At 57.2% G+C, this 19,615-nt stretch overlaps 1 protein-coding gene across 1 annotated transcript in view; it reads right to left on the bottom strand.

Annotated features, from left to right (window-relative positions):
• Nucleotides 1–1,404: 1,404 nt before the first annotated feature.
• The window catches only part of LOC106577246 (transmembrane protein 150A), a 50,040-nt gene continuing 31,829 nt past the window's right edge, over nt 1,405–19,615 (bottom strand). The window contains exons 7-8 of the mRNA XM_014155172.2: nt 14,467–14,644; nt 1,405–5,253 (exon numbers count right to left, since the gene is read on the bottom strand). Coding sequence (XP_014010647.1) covers nt 5,009–5,253; nt 14,467–14,644 — 423 coding nt within the window. The 3' untranslated portion in view covers nt 1,405–5,008. The remainder of the gene's footprint in view (nt 5,254–14,466; nt 14,645–19,615) is intronic.

The raw sequence follows: 19,615 nt of genomic DNA, 5'->3' as shown, positions 1-19,615 counted from the left end.
CTTGAATTAACTGTTCTCATCTCTGATGGCTGATAAGGTTTGATGTATTTAGTATTCTGACTTAATTGTTGTGATTATTTTGCTAAAACATAAATAGTCTATGAATAAATTGCCAAAGTACATGCTGCCAACAGTAGGTATATTATTTTGTGGACATCTTAAAGTTTACATTTGTACAATTGTATATGCCTGAGATGGTGCTTTCTGAGGATAACATTGAGCTTCCCAAACAAACATGACAGAAGTATTTTATGTTGACAGAATTTCCCTCTTTCATCCATTTTCTCAAACCATTTGAGACATTCACTTGAGTCTTATTTGAAAAGCAGTGATAAGCTCTCTCTCCGTATAGAGGTATTTTGTATAGACTCGTCTGTTTACATTATAAGTCTCACTCTGAGTCGCTGGGCCCAGTATTTTTTTTTAAAGGCCCAATGCAGTCAAAAACTTGATTTCCCAGTGTTTTATATATATATATAAAAAGGTCTGCATTGCACCTTTAAGGACCTAGTAGGGGAATAGTGTATAAAACAGTCTTCCAAAATGTTTCAGTTCTGAGTTAGTGAAACAATAAGTAAAGGACTTGAAATACCTCAGATGCTTTACCTGCATATTGTTAAAAACCATCCTGAGGGGTTTCATTTTTATCTACATAAATGCGGGTGTTTCTGCCCTTCTTCACCCTCTGCTCCTGAGTCTTTGTAGCCTTGTGATGTATTCACCTGTACTGATCTAGCGATCATCTCTTCCTGTGTCCCAACCTTGTCCTAAGGAAGTCCCCCCCCCCCGCCCCTCTTTACCTAGAACTTACTGTATTCTGTTCTCCCCCACCCTCAAACTCACAGTCTTAAGTTGGCGTAGAAACAAAATGTAAATAATTGTTCACAATAAAAATATTTCAAAACATAGAGCATGTGTTTGGGTTGTTATGCATGGTGTTATTGGTTTTATCACATCCACATTCCTCAGGAACTTGGTATGCAAGGTGTCTACATATCACTGTTCCAAGTTAATATATTATATGTTGAACTTTGATAACTTATTTGTATAATTTCCAAGACGTGTATTTTATTCTATTGACATAATTAGGTAGCCGAGCTGACAAGATAAAAATCTGTTGTTCTGCCCGAGCAAGGCAGACGTGGATGTTGATTATGGCACCCGCACCTCTCTGATTCATAGGGGTTAGGTTAAATGCCAAAGACACATTTCAGTTGAAGGCATTCAGTTTTACAACTGACTAGGTTTACTCCTTTCCCTAGCAATTAATTGTTCGTAGAAAGGGGAAGAGAGGGTGAGTAAAATAAACTAAAGATGTTAATAAGATGTTACTTTATTGATCCCCAGAGGGGGAAATGTGTAAGAGATGGGGGGGGACAAGAACACTGAATGATGAAATGCAGGTTAAGTTCTTTTACATTTTTATTGTAGAACAATTTCAGGCAAATATACATCTTCCTTCTCTCATAACAAAAACTGTACCTGGAACATCTTTCTTTGGTTTTGTCAAAATAAAAAGGCACATGCGTGTTCTCTACATTTCAGTAGAGTATGGCACTATTTTGATTTGGATATCTGTAGGTAGGTAAGACCTTAATGAACATACCAATGAGGACAACAGCTAGATAGAATGTTCTCTACTCTGTGTGAGTACACGTGTGCCAACTTAGAGCCTTAGAGACCTTTGGATGTACAAATAAAACGCAACCAAACTTTAGCGATTATCCATCAACCGTACTGATGTCTGAATGAAGCACTTATAACACCACTGCTATTTCTACAGTATAGTGTTGACCTTCTTTGATAAAGCATAGAACCAGCTCCATATGTAAATATATGGTTCTGTATAGAACATAGAACCAATGGAACCATGGCGTGACCAATCAGGTCAGATATGGGCAGAACCAATGGCATTACGATATTGAAATGTAAAATCAACCCACTGGTCAAAACAAGTTCCCTAAAACAGAATATACTTTAAAAAGTGAAGTTTTGTTTAGAATCACTGATTGCAGCCAGCTGGTGATGTAACAGATTCCTGAGAGGTAAACGTTTGAAGGTAGATCAGTAAACAGAGAAACAGAACATTGACAAGGGTCATATTCATTAAGACATGTAACGGAAAATGTTTTATAATGTTCCAAAATTGACCGTGAAAATTAGAATTTTTCATTGGACAGGTAGTCCAGTTAGTCCCTCCCTGTTTCAGCCCGTTTATTTCCGTTTGGTGACGAATGACCATGATGCTCAGCGTAGACATTAACCCTGGCCCAATCCTAACCATTAAGGTGGAAATATGCAAAACTGACCCTGGATAAGTATCTAGGTGAAAACTTAATCCTACTTCTTGAAGCTCTCTCATATGATTTGATAACCTTTGGCAGAGTAAGTCAATAGTGGGTAAGTGAGATTTATTAAGACAGTTTCAAGAAAATAGCATTTAAAGGCCACTTGAAAACCGAGATTCAATTGATCAGAATTCTATTCATTTTCTGGCACTAATATCCCTCCATACAGATAGATGAACTTAATGTTGGGGATTGGTTGGCACAGCATTCAGTCAGAATACACAGGCCTTATACGCATCCAACAGTTGATAAGGCCACTTTGAACCAGTTGATAGCAATAGAAGAGCATGGTGGTCTCGTGTGGCTCAGTTGGTAGAGCAAGGTACTTGCAACGCCAGGGTTGTTGGTTCGATTCCCACGGGGTACCAGTACGAATGAAAATGTATGCACACACTACTGTAAGTCGCTCTGGATAAGAGCGTCTTCTAAATAACGTAAATGTAAAAGAGCTCTGTGCAGTAATCTGTGTCTACACTAAAAGGGGCTAATGGACCACTTTTTCCCTCCACAAACACCAGTCTACTAATGTTTACTATTAGATTAACTTCATCAGTAGTAAGTGACAAACTCTCTCAGAATCACTTTCAAGCTGTTGTGATGAATGTAAAACTATAGGCTCTACATATCGTTCTGCAATCCACCGCCGCTAGGGTGGGAAGTAGCCTGCGCTTAGAGCATTGGGCCAGTAACCAAAAGGTCGCTAGTTCAAATCCCGAGCCAACATGGTGAAAAATCTTTTGATCTGCCCTTGAGCAAGGCACTTAACCCTAATTGACCCAGGGTCGCCGTTGATAATGGCTGAACCTGACTGTGACCCCACTCTCCACGGGTGTCTCAGCCGGAGTAGGTATATGCAAAAAAATTAATAAAAAAATCTAATTCACACATGCGTATTAACACATGCTTGTACATGTATGAAATAGGACAATTATAAGCACCACCAATTTATTATTCATTATCATAGCTAATGTGGCAGCATTGAAACAGTGGAGACAGATTTGCATAATAAGATCTGTTAGCACAAGCTCTGAAAGGCAGGAGGATAGTTTGGCACAGTGTAGTTCCAGGCAGGAGAATGGATACGGATAGTTTGTCTCTCTACATTCTATGGAAGAACAGCAGCAAGTAGAAGCTCCATCCCGTTCCCTTTTGGCCCTATGCCAGGATAAGCTAAAGGAACAGAAAGCTAAAGCCAAAAAGATAACCCGGGTGTAGGACTGTTCAACAATACATTGTACCCTTGCAAAACAACTGACAAGTTGACTGAGACAGTAACACGCCGTCAGGGACGGTAACACGCCGTCAGGGACAGTAACACGCAGTCAGGGACGGTAACACGCCGTCAGGGACGGTAACACGCCGTCAGGGACGGTAACACGCCGTCAGGGACGGTAACACGCCGTCAGGGACGGTAACACGCCGTCAGGGACGGTAACACGCCGTCTGAAGCAGAAACAGATTGACACCCAGGCTGACAAATAGAAAAAGGGGAGCTCTGAAATAGAGAAGGCCTGTCCACTCATTGTTTCTTAGATTATAAATAGATTCTCTATTTTTCAGACTTTTTCAGATTTTGTGTGATTTAACTCGGATCAGCCCAGGTACAGCTCTGGCTTGTATTAGCTGGTTTACAGTTGGATTCTTCCATTCCTCTTCTCCCCTTCCAACATCCATAAGTTTAGGTTTATAAAATACAAATGTTTTGGATATTACATATAAAATATTATTGGAGGTTTGGCTTTCCATATACTCAAGTTTATCTAGGAGGAAAAAAAACGTATTACAATGTCCAGCTTTATAAGGCATGTTTACATAGCTTCAGTAGAAAAAAATAAGGTAATTCTGGCAGCCAGATATTCCCAGGTTTAAACCCGGGTTTCAATGACCAAGATGCTGTTAAATCAGAGAAGCATCCATGTCATGAACACATTCGTTTTAGCTAGTCTTCGCAACATGTGAGGAGAGTCAACTTAACCATTTTAAATATTCAGAATATTCCATTTGGCATATTGGGAGCTGTGTGAGACCCGGGTGTCATGGTATTGTTATTGTGAGATTTAAAGAACAAATGACGGCAGGTTTTTGCCTTGTTTGGACTCTAGCACCGGGGGAAACAGTCATGTCTGCTCGCTAAATGGTCTCTGAAAATAAAGAGATTTCATGTGCAAATCTAACATTACACAGGCCTAGCTCTCCCGCACAGGCAGTCTCTCTCTTTTCTCTAATGCATTCCTCTATTTTTCTATCAGCCTCTCTTTCTCATGATACAGTCTCTCGCTCACTCTCTGGCCGTCTTGTGGCCTGCCCTCCTCTCTTAACCTGCGTCCAGACAGTGACGTCAGACAGCAGCAGGGAACACTTCCTGTAAAGCACCACTCCTCCTTTGGCTGGAAAAAGGGGGGATGAAAGAAAAGGAAAAGAGGATTTGGTTCCTTTAGTGACGTGCAAATACAAGAATTGTCTTTGGAGGCTGGGACGGGAACAGTACGAACCCCCATCTCCCCCATAGTGTCTACTCCACTCCCCCAGGCTTATGTGGCATTGGCATAGTCCACTTCACACCCTGCAATGGTGGTGTTTTGGCAATGGATACTCAAGTCCCTCCACCTCCCCCAGATTGATAATGGTATAAGCCAGCCCTCTGGCTTCTCTCCCAGGGACTACAGCATTGACATGGTCTCAGGGGGGTGTGGAATGGGACCTCCTAGGGACTCCACTTTGTGGCCTCTCCTGTTGGGCCCCAGGGCTCCCCCTCTGGCTAGCACCCTCACAGTATCTCCTGTGACGCCGGTGAACTCGAAGGCGAAGGTTCCGTAGAAGAGCATGATGATGATGCAGAATACCCACTCAAAGATGGCCGACGCGTGCTGCAGGACGAAGCTCTCCTGGATAAAGAACACGCCAGCTAGAGGCAAGAAGGTCAAGGAGCAGCTCTAACAGAGTGACAGGCAGACAGATTGACAGACAGACTAACCCACCTAGAGGCAGGGAGGTCAAGGCGCACAACTAACAGACGGACAGACTGACATGAGAAGAGGATGCCCTATGCACTAATGGAGAGCTGTAGGGAGTGGATGTATCCTATATTGGACTACAGCAGCAAAATTCCTATCCACCTTCAACTCCCTATTTCATACCCTCTCTCCCCCGCCATCCCCCACTCTCCAGCTCCCTCCACCCCCCCACTCTCCAGCCCCCCCCCACTCTCTAGCTCCCTCCACGCCCCCACTCTCTAGCTCCCTCCACGCCCCACTCCCTCCACCCACCCCACTCTCCAGCTGCTCCACCCCCCCACAGCTCCGCCACTCTCCAGCTCCTCCACCCCCCACCGCTCCTCCACTCTCCAGCTCCTCCACCGCTCCTCCACAGCTCCTACACCACTCTCCAGCTCCTCCACTCTCCAGCTCCTCCACCACCCCCCCACTCCACAGCTCCTCCACCACTCCACAGCTCCTCCACCACTCCACAGCTCCTCCACCCCCTCAACACTCTCCAGCTCCTCCACCCCCCCACCACTCTCCAGCTCCTCCACCCCCCCACCACTCTCCAGCTCCTCCACTCTCCAGCTCCTCCACCCCCCACTCTCCAGCTCCTCCACTCTCCAGCTCCTCCACCCCCCACTCTCCAGCTCCTCCACCCCTCAACACTCCACAGCTCCTCCACCCCCCCACCACTCCACAGCTCCTCCACCCCCCCACAGCTCCTCCACTCTCCTCCACCCCCCCACCACTCCACAGCTCCTCCACTCTCCAGCTGCTCCACCCCCCACCGCTCCTCCACTCTCCAGCTCCTCCACCACTCCACCGCTCCTCCACAGCTCCTCCACCACTCTCCAGCTCCTCCACCACTCTCCAGCTCCTCCACCACCCCCCACTCCACAGCTCCTCCACCACTCCACAGCTCCTCCACCACTCCACAGCTCCTCCACCCCCTCAACACTCCACAGCTCCTCCACTCTCCAGCTCCTCCACCCCCCCACCACGCTCCAGCTCCTCCCCTCTCCAGCTCCTCCACCCCCCCACTCTCCAGCTCCTCCACTCTCCAGCTCCTCCACCCCCCCCACTCTCCAGCTCCTCCACTCTCCAGCTCTCCCCCCCCACTCTCCAGCTCCTCCACTCTCCAGCTCCTCCACTCTCCAGCTCCCCCCCCACTCTCCAGCTCCTCCACCCCCTCAACACTCCACAGCTCCTCCACTCTCCAGCTCCTCCACCCCCCACCACTCCACAGCTCCTCCACCACCCCTCACCACTCTCCAGCTCCTCCACCACCCCCTCACCACTCCACAGCTCCTCCACCCCCCCACCACTCCACAGCTCCTCCACCCCCCCACAGCTCCTCCACCCCCCACCACTCCACAGCTCCTCCACTCTCCAGCTCCTCCACTCTCCAGCTCCTCCACTCTCCAGCTCCTCCACCACCGCTCCTCCACCACCGCTCCTCCACTCTCCAGCTCCTCCACTCTCCAGCTCCTCCACCACCCCCCCACTCTCCAGCTCCTCCACCACCCCTCACCACTCCACAGCTCCTCCACCCCCTCACCACAGCACAGCTCCTCCACCCCCCCACCACAGCACAGCTCCTCCACCCCCCCACCACAGCTCCTCCACCCCCCCACCACTCCTCCACTCTCCAGCTACTCCACCACCCCCCACTCTCCAGCTCCTCCACCCCCCCACCACTCCACAGCTCCTCCACTCTCCAGCTCCTCCACCCCCCACCACTCCACAGCTCCTCCACTCTCCAGCTCCTCCACCACCCCCCCACTCTCCAGCTCCTCCACCACCCCCCCACTCTCCAGCTCCTCCACCACTCCACAGCTCCTCCACTCTCCAGCTCCTCCACCCCCCTCCCACTCTCCAGCTCCTCCACCCCCTCCCACTCTCCAGCTCCTCCACCCCCTCCCACTCCACAGCTCCTCCACCACCCACCACTCCACAGCTCCTCCACCACTCCACAGCTCCTCCAGCCCCCCACAGCTCCTCCACCCCCCCACCACTCCACAGCTCCTCCACTCTCCAGCTCCTCCACTCTCCAGCTCCTCCACTCTCCAGCTCCTCCACCACCCCCCCACTCTCCAGCTGCTCCTCCACCCCCTCACCACAGCACAGCTCCTCCACCCCCCCCACCACAGCACAGCTCCTCCACCCCCCCACCACAGCACAGCTCCTCCACCCCCCCACCACAGCTCCTCCACCCCCCCACCACTCCTCCACTCTCCAGCTACTCCACCACCTCCCACTCTCCAGCTCCTCCACCCCCCACCACTCCACAGCTCCTCCACTCTCCAGCTCCTCCACCCCCCACCACTCCACAGCTCCTCCACTCTCCAGCTCCTCCACCCCCCACCACTCCACAGCTCCTCCACTCTCCAGCTCCTCCACCACCCCCCACTCTCCAGCTCCTCCACCACTCCACAGCTCCTCCACTCTCCAGCTCCTCCACCCCCTCCCACTCTCCAGCTCCTCCACCCCCTCCCACTCTCCAGCTCCTCCACCCCCTCCCACTCCACAGCTCCTCCACCCCCACCACTCCACAGCTCCTCCACCACTCCACAGCTCCTCCACTCTCCAGCTCCTCCACCCCCCCACCACTCCACAGCTCCTCCACCCCCCACCACTGCACAGCTCCTCCACCCTCCAGCTCCTCCACCACCTCCCCACCACCCTCCAGCTCCTCCACCACCTCCCCACCACTCCACAGCTCCTCCACTCTCCAGCTCCTCCACCACCCCCCCACTCTCCAGCTCCTCCACCCCTCACCACTCCACAGCTCCTCCACTCTCCAGCGCCTCCACCCCCACCACTCCACAGCTCCTCCACTCTCCAGCTCCTCCACCACCCCCCACTCTCCAGCTCCTCCACCCCTCACCACTCCACAGCTCCTCCACTCTCCAGCGCCTCCACCCCCCACCACTCCTCCACTCTCCAGCTCCTCCACCACTCCACAGCTCCTCAACTCTCCAGCTCCTCCACCCCCCCACCACTCCACAGCTCCAGCTCCTCCACCCCCCACCACTCCACAGCTCCTCCACTCTCCAGCTCCTCCACCCCCCACCATTCCACAGCTCCTCCACTCTCCAGCTCCTCCACCCCCCCCACAGCTCCTCCACTCTCCAGCTCCTCCACCCCCCCACCACTCCACAGCTCCTCCACTCCACAGCTCCTCCACCCCCCACCACTCTCCAGCTCCTCAACCCCCCACCACCACTCCACAGCTCCTCCACCCCCCCACCACCTCCACCACTCCACAGCTCCTCCACTCTCCAGCTCCTCCACCCCCCACCACTCCACAGCTCCTCCACTCCACAGCTCCAGCTCCTCCACCCCCCACCACTCCACAGCTCCTCCACTCTCCAGCTCCTCCACCCCCCCACCATTCCACAGCTCCTCCACTCTCCAGCTCCTCCACCCCCCCACAGCTCCTCCACTCTCCAGCTCCTCCACCCCCCACCACTCCACAGCTCCTCCACTCCACAGCTCCTCCACCCCCACCACTCTCCAGCTCCTCAACCCCCCACCACCACTCCACAGCTCCTCCACCCCCCACCACCACTCCACAGCTCCTCCACCCCCCCACCACCACTCCACAGCTCCTCCACCCCCCACCCCCACTCCACAGCTCCTCCACCCCCGCACCACTCTCCAGCTCCTCCACCCCCCCCACCACCACTCCACAGCTCCTCCACCCCCCCACCACCACTCCACAGCTCCTCCACCCCCCCACCACCACTCCACAGCTCCTCCACCCCCCCACCACTCCACAGCTCCTCCACCCCCCCACCACTCCACAGCTCCTCCACCCCCCCCACCACTCCACCACCCCCCCACAGCTCCTCCACCCCCACACCACTCCACAGCTCCTCCACCACCCCCCACTCCCCAGCTCCTCCACCCCCTCACCACTCCACAGTTCCTCCACTCTCCAGCTCCTCCACCCCCTCACCACTCCACAGTTCCTCCACTCTCCAGCTCCTCCACCCCCTCACCACAGTTCCTCCACTCTCCAGCTCCTCCACCCCCCTCACCACAGTTCCTCCACTCTCCAGCTCCTCCACCCCCTCACCACAGTTCCTCCACTCTCCAGCTCCTCCACCCCCTCACCACTCCTCCACTCTCCAGCTCCTCCTCCACCCTCCCACCACTCCTCCACTCTCCAGCTCCTCCTCCACCCCCCCACCACTCTCCAGCTCCTCCACCCCCCCACCACTCTCCAGCTCCTCCACCCCCCCCACTCTCCAGCTCCTCCACCCCCTCACCACTCCTCCACCCCCTCACCACTCCTCCACTCTCCAGCTCCTCCACCCCTCACCACTCCTCCACCCCCTCACCACTCCTCCACCCCCTCACCACTCCTCCACTCTCCAGCTCCTCCACCCCCTCACCACTCCACAGTTCCTCCACTCTCCAGCTCCTCCACCACCCCCCCACTCTCCAGCTCCTCCACCCCCTCACCACTCCACAGCTCCTCCACTCTCCAGCGCCTCCACCCCCACCACTCCACAGCTCCTCCACTCTCCAGCTCCTCCACCACCCCCCCACTCTCCAGCTCCTCCACCCCTCACCACTCCACAGCTCCTCCACTCTCCAGCGCCTCCACCCCCCACCACTCCTCCACTCTCCAGCTCCTCCACCACTCCACAGCTCCTCAACTCTCCAGCTCCTCCACCCCCCACCACTCCACAGCTCCAGCTCCTCCACCCCCCCACCACTCCACAGCTCCTCCACTCTCCAGCTCCTCCACCCCCCCACCATTCCACAGCTCCTCCACTCTCCAGCTCCTCCACCCCCCCACAGCTCCTCCACTCTCCAGCTCCTCCACCCCCCCACCACTCCACAGCTCCTCCACTCCACAGCTCCTCCACCCCCCACCACTCTCCAGCTCCTCAACCCCCCCACCACCACTCCACAGCTCCTCCACCCCCCACCACCTCCACCACTCCACAGCTCCTCCACTCTCCAGCTCCTCCACCCCCCCACCACTCCACAGCTCCTCCACTCCACAGCTCCAGCTCCTCCACCCCCCCCACCACTCCACAGCTCCTCCACTCTCCAGCTCCTCCACCCCCCCCACCATTCCACAGCTCCTCCACTCTCCAGCTCCTCCACCCCCCACCACTCCACAGCTCCTCCACTCCACAGCTCCTCCACCCCCCACCACTCTCCAGCTCCTCAACCCCCCCACCACCACTCCACAGCTCCTCCACCCCCCCACCACCACTCCACAGCTCCTCCACCCCCCCACCACCACTCCACAGCTCCTCCACCCCCCCCACCCCCACTCCACAGCTCCTCCACCCCCGCACCACTCTCCAGCTCCTCCACCCCCCACCACCACTCCACAGCTCCTCCACCCCCCCACCACCACTCCACAGCTCCTCCACCCCCCCACCACCACTCCACAGCTCCTCCACCCCCCACCACTCTCCAGCTCCTCAACCCCCCACCACCACTCCACAGCTCCTCCACCCCCCACCACCACTCCACAGCTCCTCCACCCCCCCACCACCACTCCACAGCTCCTCCACCCCCCCACCCCCACTCTCCAGCTCCTCCACCCCCTCACCACTCCTCCACCCCCCTCACCACTCCTCCACTCTCCAGCTCCTCCACCCCCCACCACTCTCCAGCTCCTCCACCCCCCACCACTCCACAGCTCCTCCACCCCCCCCACACCACTCCACAGCTCCTCCACCACCCCCACACCACAGCTCCTCCACCACAGCTCCTCCACCACACCACAGCTCCTCCACCACCCCCACACCACAGCTCCTCCACCACCCCCACACCACTCCACAGCTCCTCCACCACCCCCCCACTCTCCAGCTCCTCCACCCCTCACCACTCCAGTTCCTCCACAGCTCCTCCACCCCCCCACAGCTCCTCCACCCCCCCCACCACCACTCCACAGCTCCTCCACCCCCCCACCACCACTCCACAGCTCCTCCACCCCCCACCACCACTCCACAGCTCCTCCACTCCACAGCTCCTCCACCCCCCACCACTCTCCAGCTCCTCCACCCCCCCACCACCACTCCACAGCTCCTCCACCCCCCACCACCACTCCACAGCTCCTCCACCCCCCCACCACCACTCCACAGCTCCTCCACCCCCCCACCACTCCACAGCTCCTCCACCACCCCCCCACTCCACAGCTCCTCCACCCCCTCACCACTCCTCCACTCTCCAGCTCCTCCACCCCCTCACCACTCCTCCACCCCCCCACCACTCCCCAGCTCCTCCACCCCCCCACAGCTCCTCCACCCCCCACAGCTCCTCCACCCCCTCACCACTCCACAGTTCCTCCACTCTCCAGCTCCTCCACCCCCTCACCACTCCACAGTTCCTCCACTCTCCAGCTCCTCCACCCCCTCACCACTCTCCAGCTCCTCCACCCCCTCACCACTCCACAGTTCCTCCACTCTCCAGCTCCTCCACCCCCTCACCACTCCACAGTTCCTCCACTCTCCAGCTCCTCCACCCCCTCACCACTCCTCCACTCTCCAGCTCCTCACCACTCCTCCACTCTCCAGCTCCTCCACCCCCCCACTCTCCAGCTCCTCCTCCTCCACCCCCCCACCACTCTCCAGCTCCTCCACCCCCCCCACTCCCCAGCTCCTCCACCCCCCCCACTCCCCAGCTCCTCCACCCCCCTCTCCAGCTCCTCCACCCCCCCACTCTCCAGCTCCTCCACCCCCCCCACTCTCCAGCTCCTCCACCCCCCCCACTCTCCAGCTCCTCCACCCCCCCACTCTCCAGCTCCTCGACCCCCCCCACTCTCCAGCTCCTCCACCCCATCACCACTCCACAGTTCCTCCACTCTCCAGCTCCTCCACCCCCCCCCACTCTCCAGCTCCTCCACCCCCTCACCACTCTCCAGCTCCTCCACCCCCCCCACCACTCCACCCCCCCACCACTCCCCAGCTCCTCCACCCCCCACAGCTCCTCCACCCCCCCACAGCTCCTCCACCCCTCACCACTCCACAGTTCCTCCACTCTCCAGCTCCTCCACCCCCTCACCACTCCACAGTTCCTCCACTCTCCAGCTCCTCCACCCCCTCACCACAGTTCCTCCACTCTCCAGCTCCTCCACCCCCTCACCACTCCTCCACTCTCCAGCTCCTCCTCCACCCCCCCACTCCTCCACTCTCCAGCTCCTCCACCCCCCCCTCCACTCTCCAGCTCCTCCACCCCCCCACTCTCCAGCTCCTCCACCCCATCACCACTCCAGAGTTCCTCCACTCTCCAGCTCCTCCACCCCCCCACTCTCCAGCTCCTCCACCCCATCACCACTCCACAGTTCCTCCACTCTCCAGCTCCTCCACCCCCTCACCACTCTCCAGCTCCTCCACCCCCCCCACTCTCCAGCTCCTCCACCCCCCCACTCTCCAGCTCCTCCACCCCCCCACTCTCCAGCTCCTCCACCCCCCCACTCTCCAGCTCCTCCACCCCCCCCACTCTCCAGCTCCTCCACCCCATCACCACTCCACAGTTCCTCCACTCTCCAGCTCCTCCACCCCCCCACTCTCCAGCTCCTCCACCCCATCACCACTCCACAGTTCCTCCACTCTCCAGCTCCTCCACCCCCTCACCACTCTCCAGCTCCTCCACCCCCCACTCTCCAGCTCCTCCACCCCCCCACTCTCCAGCTCCTCCACCCCCCCACTCTCCAGCTCCTCCACCCCCTCACCACTCTCCAGCTCCTCCACCCCCCCACTCTCCAGCTCCTCCACCCCCTCACCACTCTCCAGCTCCTCCACCCCCTCACCACTCTCCAGCTCCTCCACCCCCTCACCACTCTCCAGCTCCTCCACCCCCTCACCACTCTCCAGCTCCTCCACCCCCCTCACCACTCTCCAGCTCCTCCACCCCCCCACTCTCCAGCTCCTCCACCCCCTCACCACTCTCCAGCTCCTCCACCCCCCCCACTCTCCAGCTCCTCCACCCCCTCACCACTCTCCAGCTCCTCCACCCCCTCACCACTCTCCAGCTCCTCCACCCCTCACCACTCTCCAGCTCCTCCACCCCTCACCACTCTCCAGCTCCTCCACCCCTCACCACTCCACAGCTCCTCCACCCCTCACCACTCCACAGCTCCTCCACCCCTCACCACTCCACAGCTCCTCCACCCCTCACCACTCCACAGCTCCTCCACCCCTCACCACTCCACAGCTCCTCCACCACCCCCCCACTCTCCAGCTCCTCCACCCCCTCGCCACTCCACAGCTCCTCCACCACCCCCCCACTCTCCAGCTCCTCCACCCCCTCGCCACTCCACAGTTCCTCCACTCTCCAGCTCCTTCACCCTCACCACTCCACAGCTCCTCCACTCCAGCTCCTCCACCCCCCCACTCTCCAGCTCCTCCACCCCCCCACTCTCCAGCTCCTCCACCCCCCACTCTCCAGCTCCTCCACCCCCCCACTCTCCAGCTCCTCCACCCCCCCACTCTCCAGCTCCTCCACCCCATCACCACTCCACAGTTCCTCCACTCTCCAGCTCCTCCACCCCCCCCACTCTCCAGCTCCTCCACCCCATCACCACTCCACAGTTCCTCCACTCTCCAGCTCCTCCACCCCCCCACTCTCCAGCTCCTCCACCCCATCACCACTCCACAGTTCCTCCACTCTCCAGCTCCTTCACCCCCCCACCGTTCCTCCACTCTCCAGCTCCTTCACCCCCCCACCACTCCTCAGCTCCTCCACCCTCCCCACTCCACAGCTCCTCCACCCTCCCCACTCCACAGCTCCTCCACCCTCCCCACTCCACAGCTCCTCCACCCTCCCCACTCCACAGCTCCTCCACCCTCCACAGCTCCTCCACCCTCCACAGCTCCTCCACCCTCCACAGCTCCTCCACCCTCCCCACAGCTCCTCCACCCTCCCCACTCCACAGCTCCTCCACCCCGTCATCCTTCGCTTCTCTCCCACATTCCAACACCCCCCTCCATCTTCCCTCTGTCCTCTCTGGTTATAACATCTTCTCCTATTTCTGTAGCGTGAGGCAGCTTGATGTACCAGTACACCCCCCCCCCACCCCACCGGACAGGACGCTAGTCTATCGCAGGGCCTTGGTTGTGAAGATAACAGATCTTATTGAGTATGTCTTTTGTGGTAAAGGATACTAAGCACCAGGGTGATGAAGGCCAGTAGTGTCATGCCCAGTCGTAGGTGAGCCACGCTGTATTCTCCCTGAGTCTTGGCCAGCCTGTAGGTTAGAGCCGACTGAAGACACACAAACAGCATACTGGTGGGAAACGCTACCCCTGCCCCCACATAGTGGAGGATCTTAGCATTGTCCACCTGGGAGGGAGCAAGAGGGAAGGTAGAGAGAGATGCATTTATTAGCATAGGCTCGAAAACATTGTCGCAATGGGCATTGAACAAGGCACATACTGAATACACTGAAGACGTCACATTGAAACACATGATGTCATATGATGCTAGACAAAAGCCCCCTCTGTTCCAGCCTCTTATGTTGCTGTGGCTCAATTTGGCCAGAAGGGGGCAGCAGTCAGTCATTGAAACAGTACTGAGTCAGGTAACTCAGTGACCCTGCTGTGTTGTCAATGGAGCCACCTGTTACTTTTATTCTTTCTTTAGAGACAGAAATAGATATGGTGGAGACAGGGATAGAGGGCGAGCGAGAGCGGGGGGGAGAGAGGGGGGGAGCGAGAGAGGGGGAGCGAGAGAGCGGGAGCGAGAGAGGGGGAGCGAGAGAGCGAGAGAGGGGAGCGAGAGAGGGGGAGCGAGAGAGCGAGAGAGGGGGAGCGAGAGAGCGAGAGAGGGGGAGCGAGCGAGCGAGAGAGGGGGAGCGAGAGAGCGAGAGAGGGGGAGCGAGAGAGCGAGAGAGGGGGAGCGAGAGAGGGGGAGCGAGAGAGGGGGAGCGAGAGAGGGGGAGCGAGAGAGGGGGAGCGAGAGAGGGGAGCGAGAGAGGGGGAGCGAGAGAGCGAGAGACGGGGAGCGAGAGAGCGAGAGACGGGGAGCGAGAGAGCGAGAGAGGGGGAGCGAGAGAGCGAGGGAGCGAGAGGGCGCGAGAGAGCGCGAGAGAGGGCGCGAGAGGGCGCGAGAGGGCGCGAGAGGGAGAGCGAGAGAGCGCGAGAGGGGAGCGAGAGCGCGAGAGGGGGAGCGAGAGCGCAGCGCGAGAGGGGGAGCGAGAGCGCGAGCGCGAGAGGGGGAGCGAGAGCGCGAGCGCGAGAGGGGTGCGAGAGCGCGAGAGGGGGTGCGAGAGAGCGCGAGAGGGGAGCGAGAGAGCGCGAGAGGGGGAGCGAGAGAGCGCGAGAGGGGGAGCGAGAGAGCGAGAGGGGAGCGAGAGAGCGCGAGAGGGGAGCGAGAGGGGAGCGAGGGAGCGCGAGAGGGGGAGCGAGAGAGCGCGAGAGGGGGAGCGAGGGAGCGCGAGAGGGGAGCGAGGGAGCGCGAGAGGGGAGCGAGAGAGCGCGAGAGGGGGAAGCGAGAGAGCGCGAGAGCGGGAGCGAGCGCGAGCGAGAGAGCGCGAGCGAGAGAGCGCGAGCGAGAGAGCGCGAGCGAGAGAGCGCGAGCGAGAGAGCGCGAGAGGGGGAGCGAGAGAGCGCGAGAGAGCGCGAGAGGGGGAGCGAGAGAGCGCGAGAGAGCGAGAGAGCGCGAGAGAGCGCGAGAGAGCGCGAGAGGGGGAGCGAGAGGGCGCGAGAGGGGGAGCGAGAGGGCGCGAGAGGGGGAGCGAGAGGGCGCGAGAGGGGGAGCGAGAGGGCGCGAGAGGGGAGCGAGAGAGCGCGAGAGGGGGAGCGAGAGAGCGCGAGAGGGGGAGCGAGAGAGCGCGAGAGGGGGAGCGAGAGAGCGAGAGGGGGAGCGAGAGAGCGCGAGAGGGGGAGCGAGAGAGCGCGAGAGGGGGAGCGAGAGAGCGCGAGAGGGGAGCGAGAGAGCGAGAGGGGGAGCGAGAGCGCGAGAGGGGGAGCGAGAGAGCGCGAGAGGGGGAGCGAGAGAGCGCGAGAGGGGGAGCGAGAGAGCGCGAGAGGGGGAGCGAGAGAGCGCGAGAGGGGGAGCGAGAGAGCGAGAGGGGGGAGCGAGAGAGCGCGAGAGGGGGAGCGAGAGAGCGAGAGGGGGAGCGAGAGAGCGCGAGAGGGGAGCGAGAGAGCGCGAGAGGGGGAGCGAGAGAGCGCGAGAGAGCGCGAGAGGGGGAGCGAGAGAGCGCGAGAGAGCGCGAGAGGGGGAGCGAGAGAGCGCGAGAGAGCGAGAGGGGGAGCGAGAGAGCGCGAGAGAGCGAGAGAGGGGAGCGAGAGAGCGAGAGAGCGAGAGGGGGAGCGAGAGAGCGAGAGAGCGAGAGGGGGGAGCGAGAGAGCGAGAGGGGGAGCGAGAGAGGGGAGCGAGGGAGCGCGAGAGGGGAGCGAGAGAGCGAGAGAGCGCGAGAGGGGGAGCGAGAGAGCGCGAGAGGGGGAGCGAGAGAGGGGGAGCGAGGGAGCGCGAGAGAGGGGGGGAGCGCGAGAGAGGGGGGGAGCGCGAGAGAGGGGGGAGCGAGAGAGGGGGGAGCGCGAGAGGGGGAGGCGCGAGAGGGGGTGGAGCGCGAGAGAGAGAGGGGGAGCGAGAGAGAGAGGGGGAGCGAGAGAGAGAGGGGGGAGCGCGAGAGAGAGAGGGGGAGCGAGAGAGAGAGGGGGAGCGCGAGAGAGAGGGGGGAGCGAGAGAGAGAGGGGGAGCGCGAGAGAGAGAGGGGGAGCGCGAGAGAGAGAGGGGGAGCGCGAGAGAGAGAGGGGGAGCGCGAGAGAGAGAGGGGGAGCGCGAGAGAGAGAGGGGGAGCGCGAGAGAGAGGGAGCGCGAGAGGGGGAGCGCGAGAGAAAGGTGAGAAAGAGGCCAGCGGTACAGTACAGTATAACGCCTCCTTGTCCCTCCTGAATTTGATCACGCTGCCAGGCTGAAACACACAATACACAAAGGAGCATGTGACCACACACACACACACACACACAGGCTTCTGGCACCAGACAGGCCGATGGAACCTGATAACAGAACAGCACACACTCAAAGCAGCTTTAAACAATGCAGGGTACTGACCAGACCAAGGGGACCGACAGAATAAATGTATGTGTATGTCAAGTCACCTTTAGCAATTGGTAGTTCTCCAAGAACTACTACAATTCATATGAAAATGACAATAGTTAGGCTAGCTATTATTAACTAAGACAAGGGACAAATTAATCAGACCAAAGGCTTCGGCTACAGTAACAGCTTTCCTTTGCCGTCACTAACTCAGTATGAAATGACAGTAGGTTTTCTAGGCTCTTCCTTAGAGACCAAATTAATTACATTTCCCTCTATGGCTCTTCCTATAAAATCAAAGACAAAACAGCCAGAGATGACAGCTACCGTATATAATTACTGTTGACATAACACATGTTACAGATAAAGACAGCTTGCAGTGCAGTAACACCTCTCCCTCCTCTCATCCCTCTCCTCTCCTCGTTAGCAGAGTGTCCATTAGGTAAATCCTATTGCTTCTGGTCGAACACTTTCCTATTTAGCTGTCACACACTAGAGCGCACACAGACACCAGCAGAGTTGAGGAAAGGAAAGTACAGCCTTTCTGCAAGTCTTTCCAATGTAAACCCCTTCAGCTAGCCATATGTTCTAATGCTGCCCGCCCAGCAAAAGTCTGCAGTTGACTTTGGCAGGCGGTAAATGCTAGGATGTCATCAATCTACCTGTTGGAGGCAGGGTGAAGAGGCTGTGTAACACACTGACATTTAAGTCATTTAGCAGACACTCTTATCCAGAGTGACTTACAGGAGCAATTAAGTGCCTTGCTCAAGGGCACCGACAGATTTTTTCACCTAGCTGGTTCAGGGATTCGAACCAGCGACCTTTCATTTACTGGCCCAACGCTCTTAACCGCTAGGCTACCTGCCCTTAACCGCTAGGCTACCTGCCCGCCACACACACGCCCACACGAGGACATAAAGTACAAAAGTAACTCTTGAAAGTGTTTACTGGTAATATCCTGTATTTATTCTGTTGCTAAATGTTGCTTCATGTGAGAGGGACAAGCAGGTCAGAGGTCATGTAAGGGATGGAATAGAGTACCAGGACGATGCAGAGCGTAGAAAAAAAAAAGAGGGGATTTTAATAGTGAGAACAAATAATAGGCTTAGAAAGAAGGTAGGAAGGATCATTCAGAACAGGGAGAATTGGAATGGTGAAATAGGTGTAAAGAGAGATGTCTGTAGCCCAGAGAACCTTCAGTTGTCTCTAGGAGAGAAGCAGACTGACTACCAGTCATGCCTTTCACACCTCCCTCCGCCCGCCTGCCTCATCCCCTCATCTCTCCTTTCCTGTGGTCTCTCTCGCGGCCAGCGCCCACAGAGGGAACACCCAAAGAAGTGTACTATTCACATCCACCCCTGGTGTGTGTGTGTGTGTCTCTGGGGCCCATCTATTTCAGGTCCTCTCCTGTCTAAAAGGGTCTGAGTCAAGGGTCTGAGCCCTGCATAACACAGCATAGTGCTTTTAGTGATTGTGTTGTTTCTGATGCTCTCTGAGGCTTTCATTTTAGTACTGTTTGTGCTACTGTTCCAGCTGCAAACACTGCCTATTGTATTTTCACTGCTTCAAATTGGTCTACTAATGTGTGTTAAATATGCTATGTATTTATGTAGCTATACATACATACATTTTATATACATACATACACACATTTAACATACATACATACATACATATTTATACATACATATTTATACACATACATACATTGCACACCAATTTTTTTTTATGAATTAAGTTTTATAGAAATAAATGTCATCCAACACTACTGCGGTGGGGACTGGCTCTGATTGGTGATTGAATACAGAAAGTTCCAGAGACTGGCTCTGATTGGGTACAGATGGGGTCTGTGACACGTGTGCACACAGTCTGCTCCTGGCTGTAACAAACACACATGCGTGCCGTGATGACTCACTTAAACCCCCCCCGTTAAATTTCCCCCCAGTTTTTCACAACGCTCTGCTGGCAGACAGGCCCCAGAGGATAGGAGGGTTAGAGGGAGAAAGGGAAGGGAGGGAAGTGAGTCACTGATGCTACTCCCTGCTCTTACCACAGATCAAACAATGAGACAGATATTTCACTGGATGTATAAATATGAAGCATCCGCTTGGCTTTTTCACTCACTTCCAAATATGGTAGTGAGAGGAAGCCCACTGTCAGGCAGTGAGAGAAGATGGAACTAGATGGATTTTGGCCTACATTCTGCAAATATTCTCATCGATGAAACATTTGATCTCAATAGAGTTTTCTGTTCCCTAAACTAGAATC

Source organism: Salmo salar, chromosome ssa18 (genome assembly GCF_905237065.1).
Source record: "Salmo salar chromosome ssa18, Ssal_v3.1, whole genome shotgun sequence".
Classification (NCBI taxonomy): domain Eukaryota; kingdom Metazoa; phylum Chordata; class Actinopteri; order Salmoniformes; family Salmonidae; genus Salmo; species Salmo salar.
This window is presented reverse-complemented; position numbering and strand designations above follow the sequence as displayed.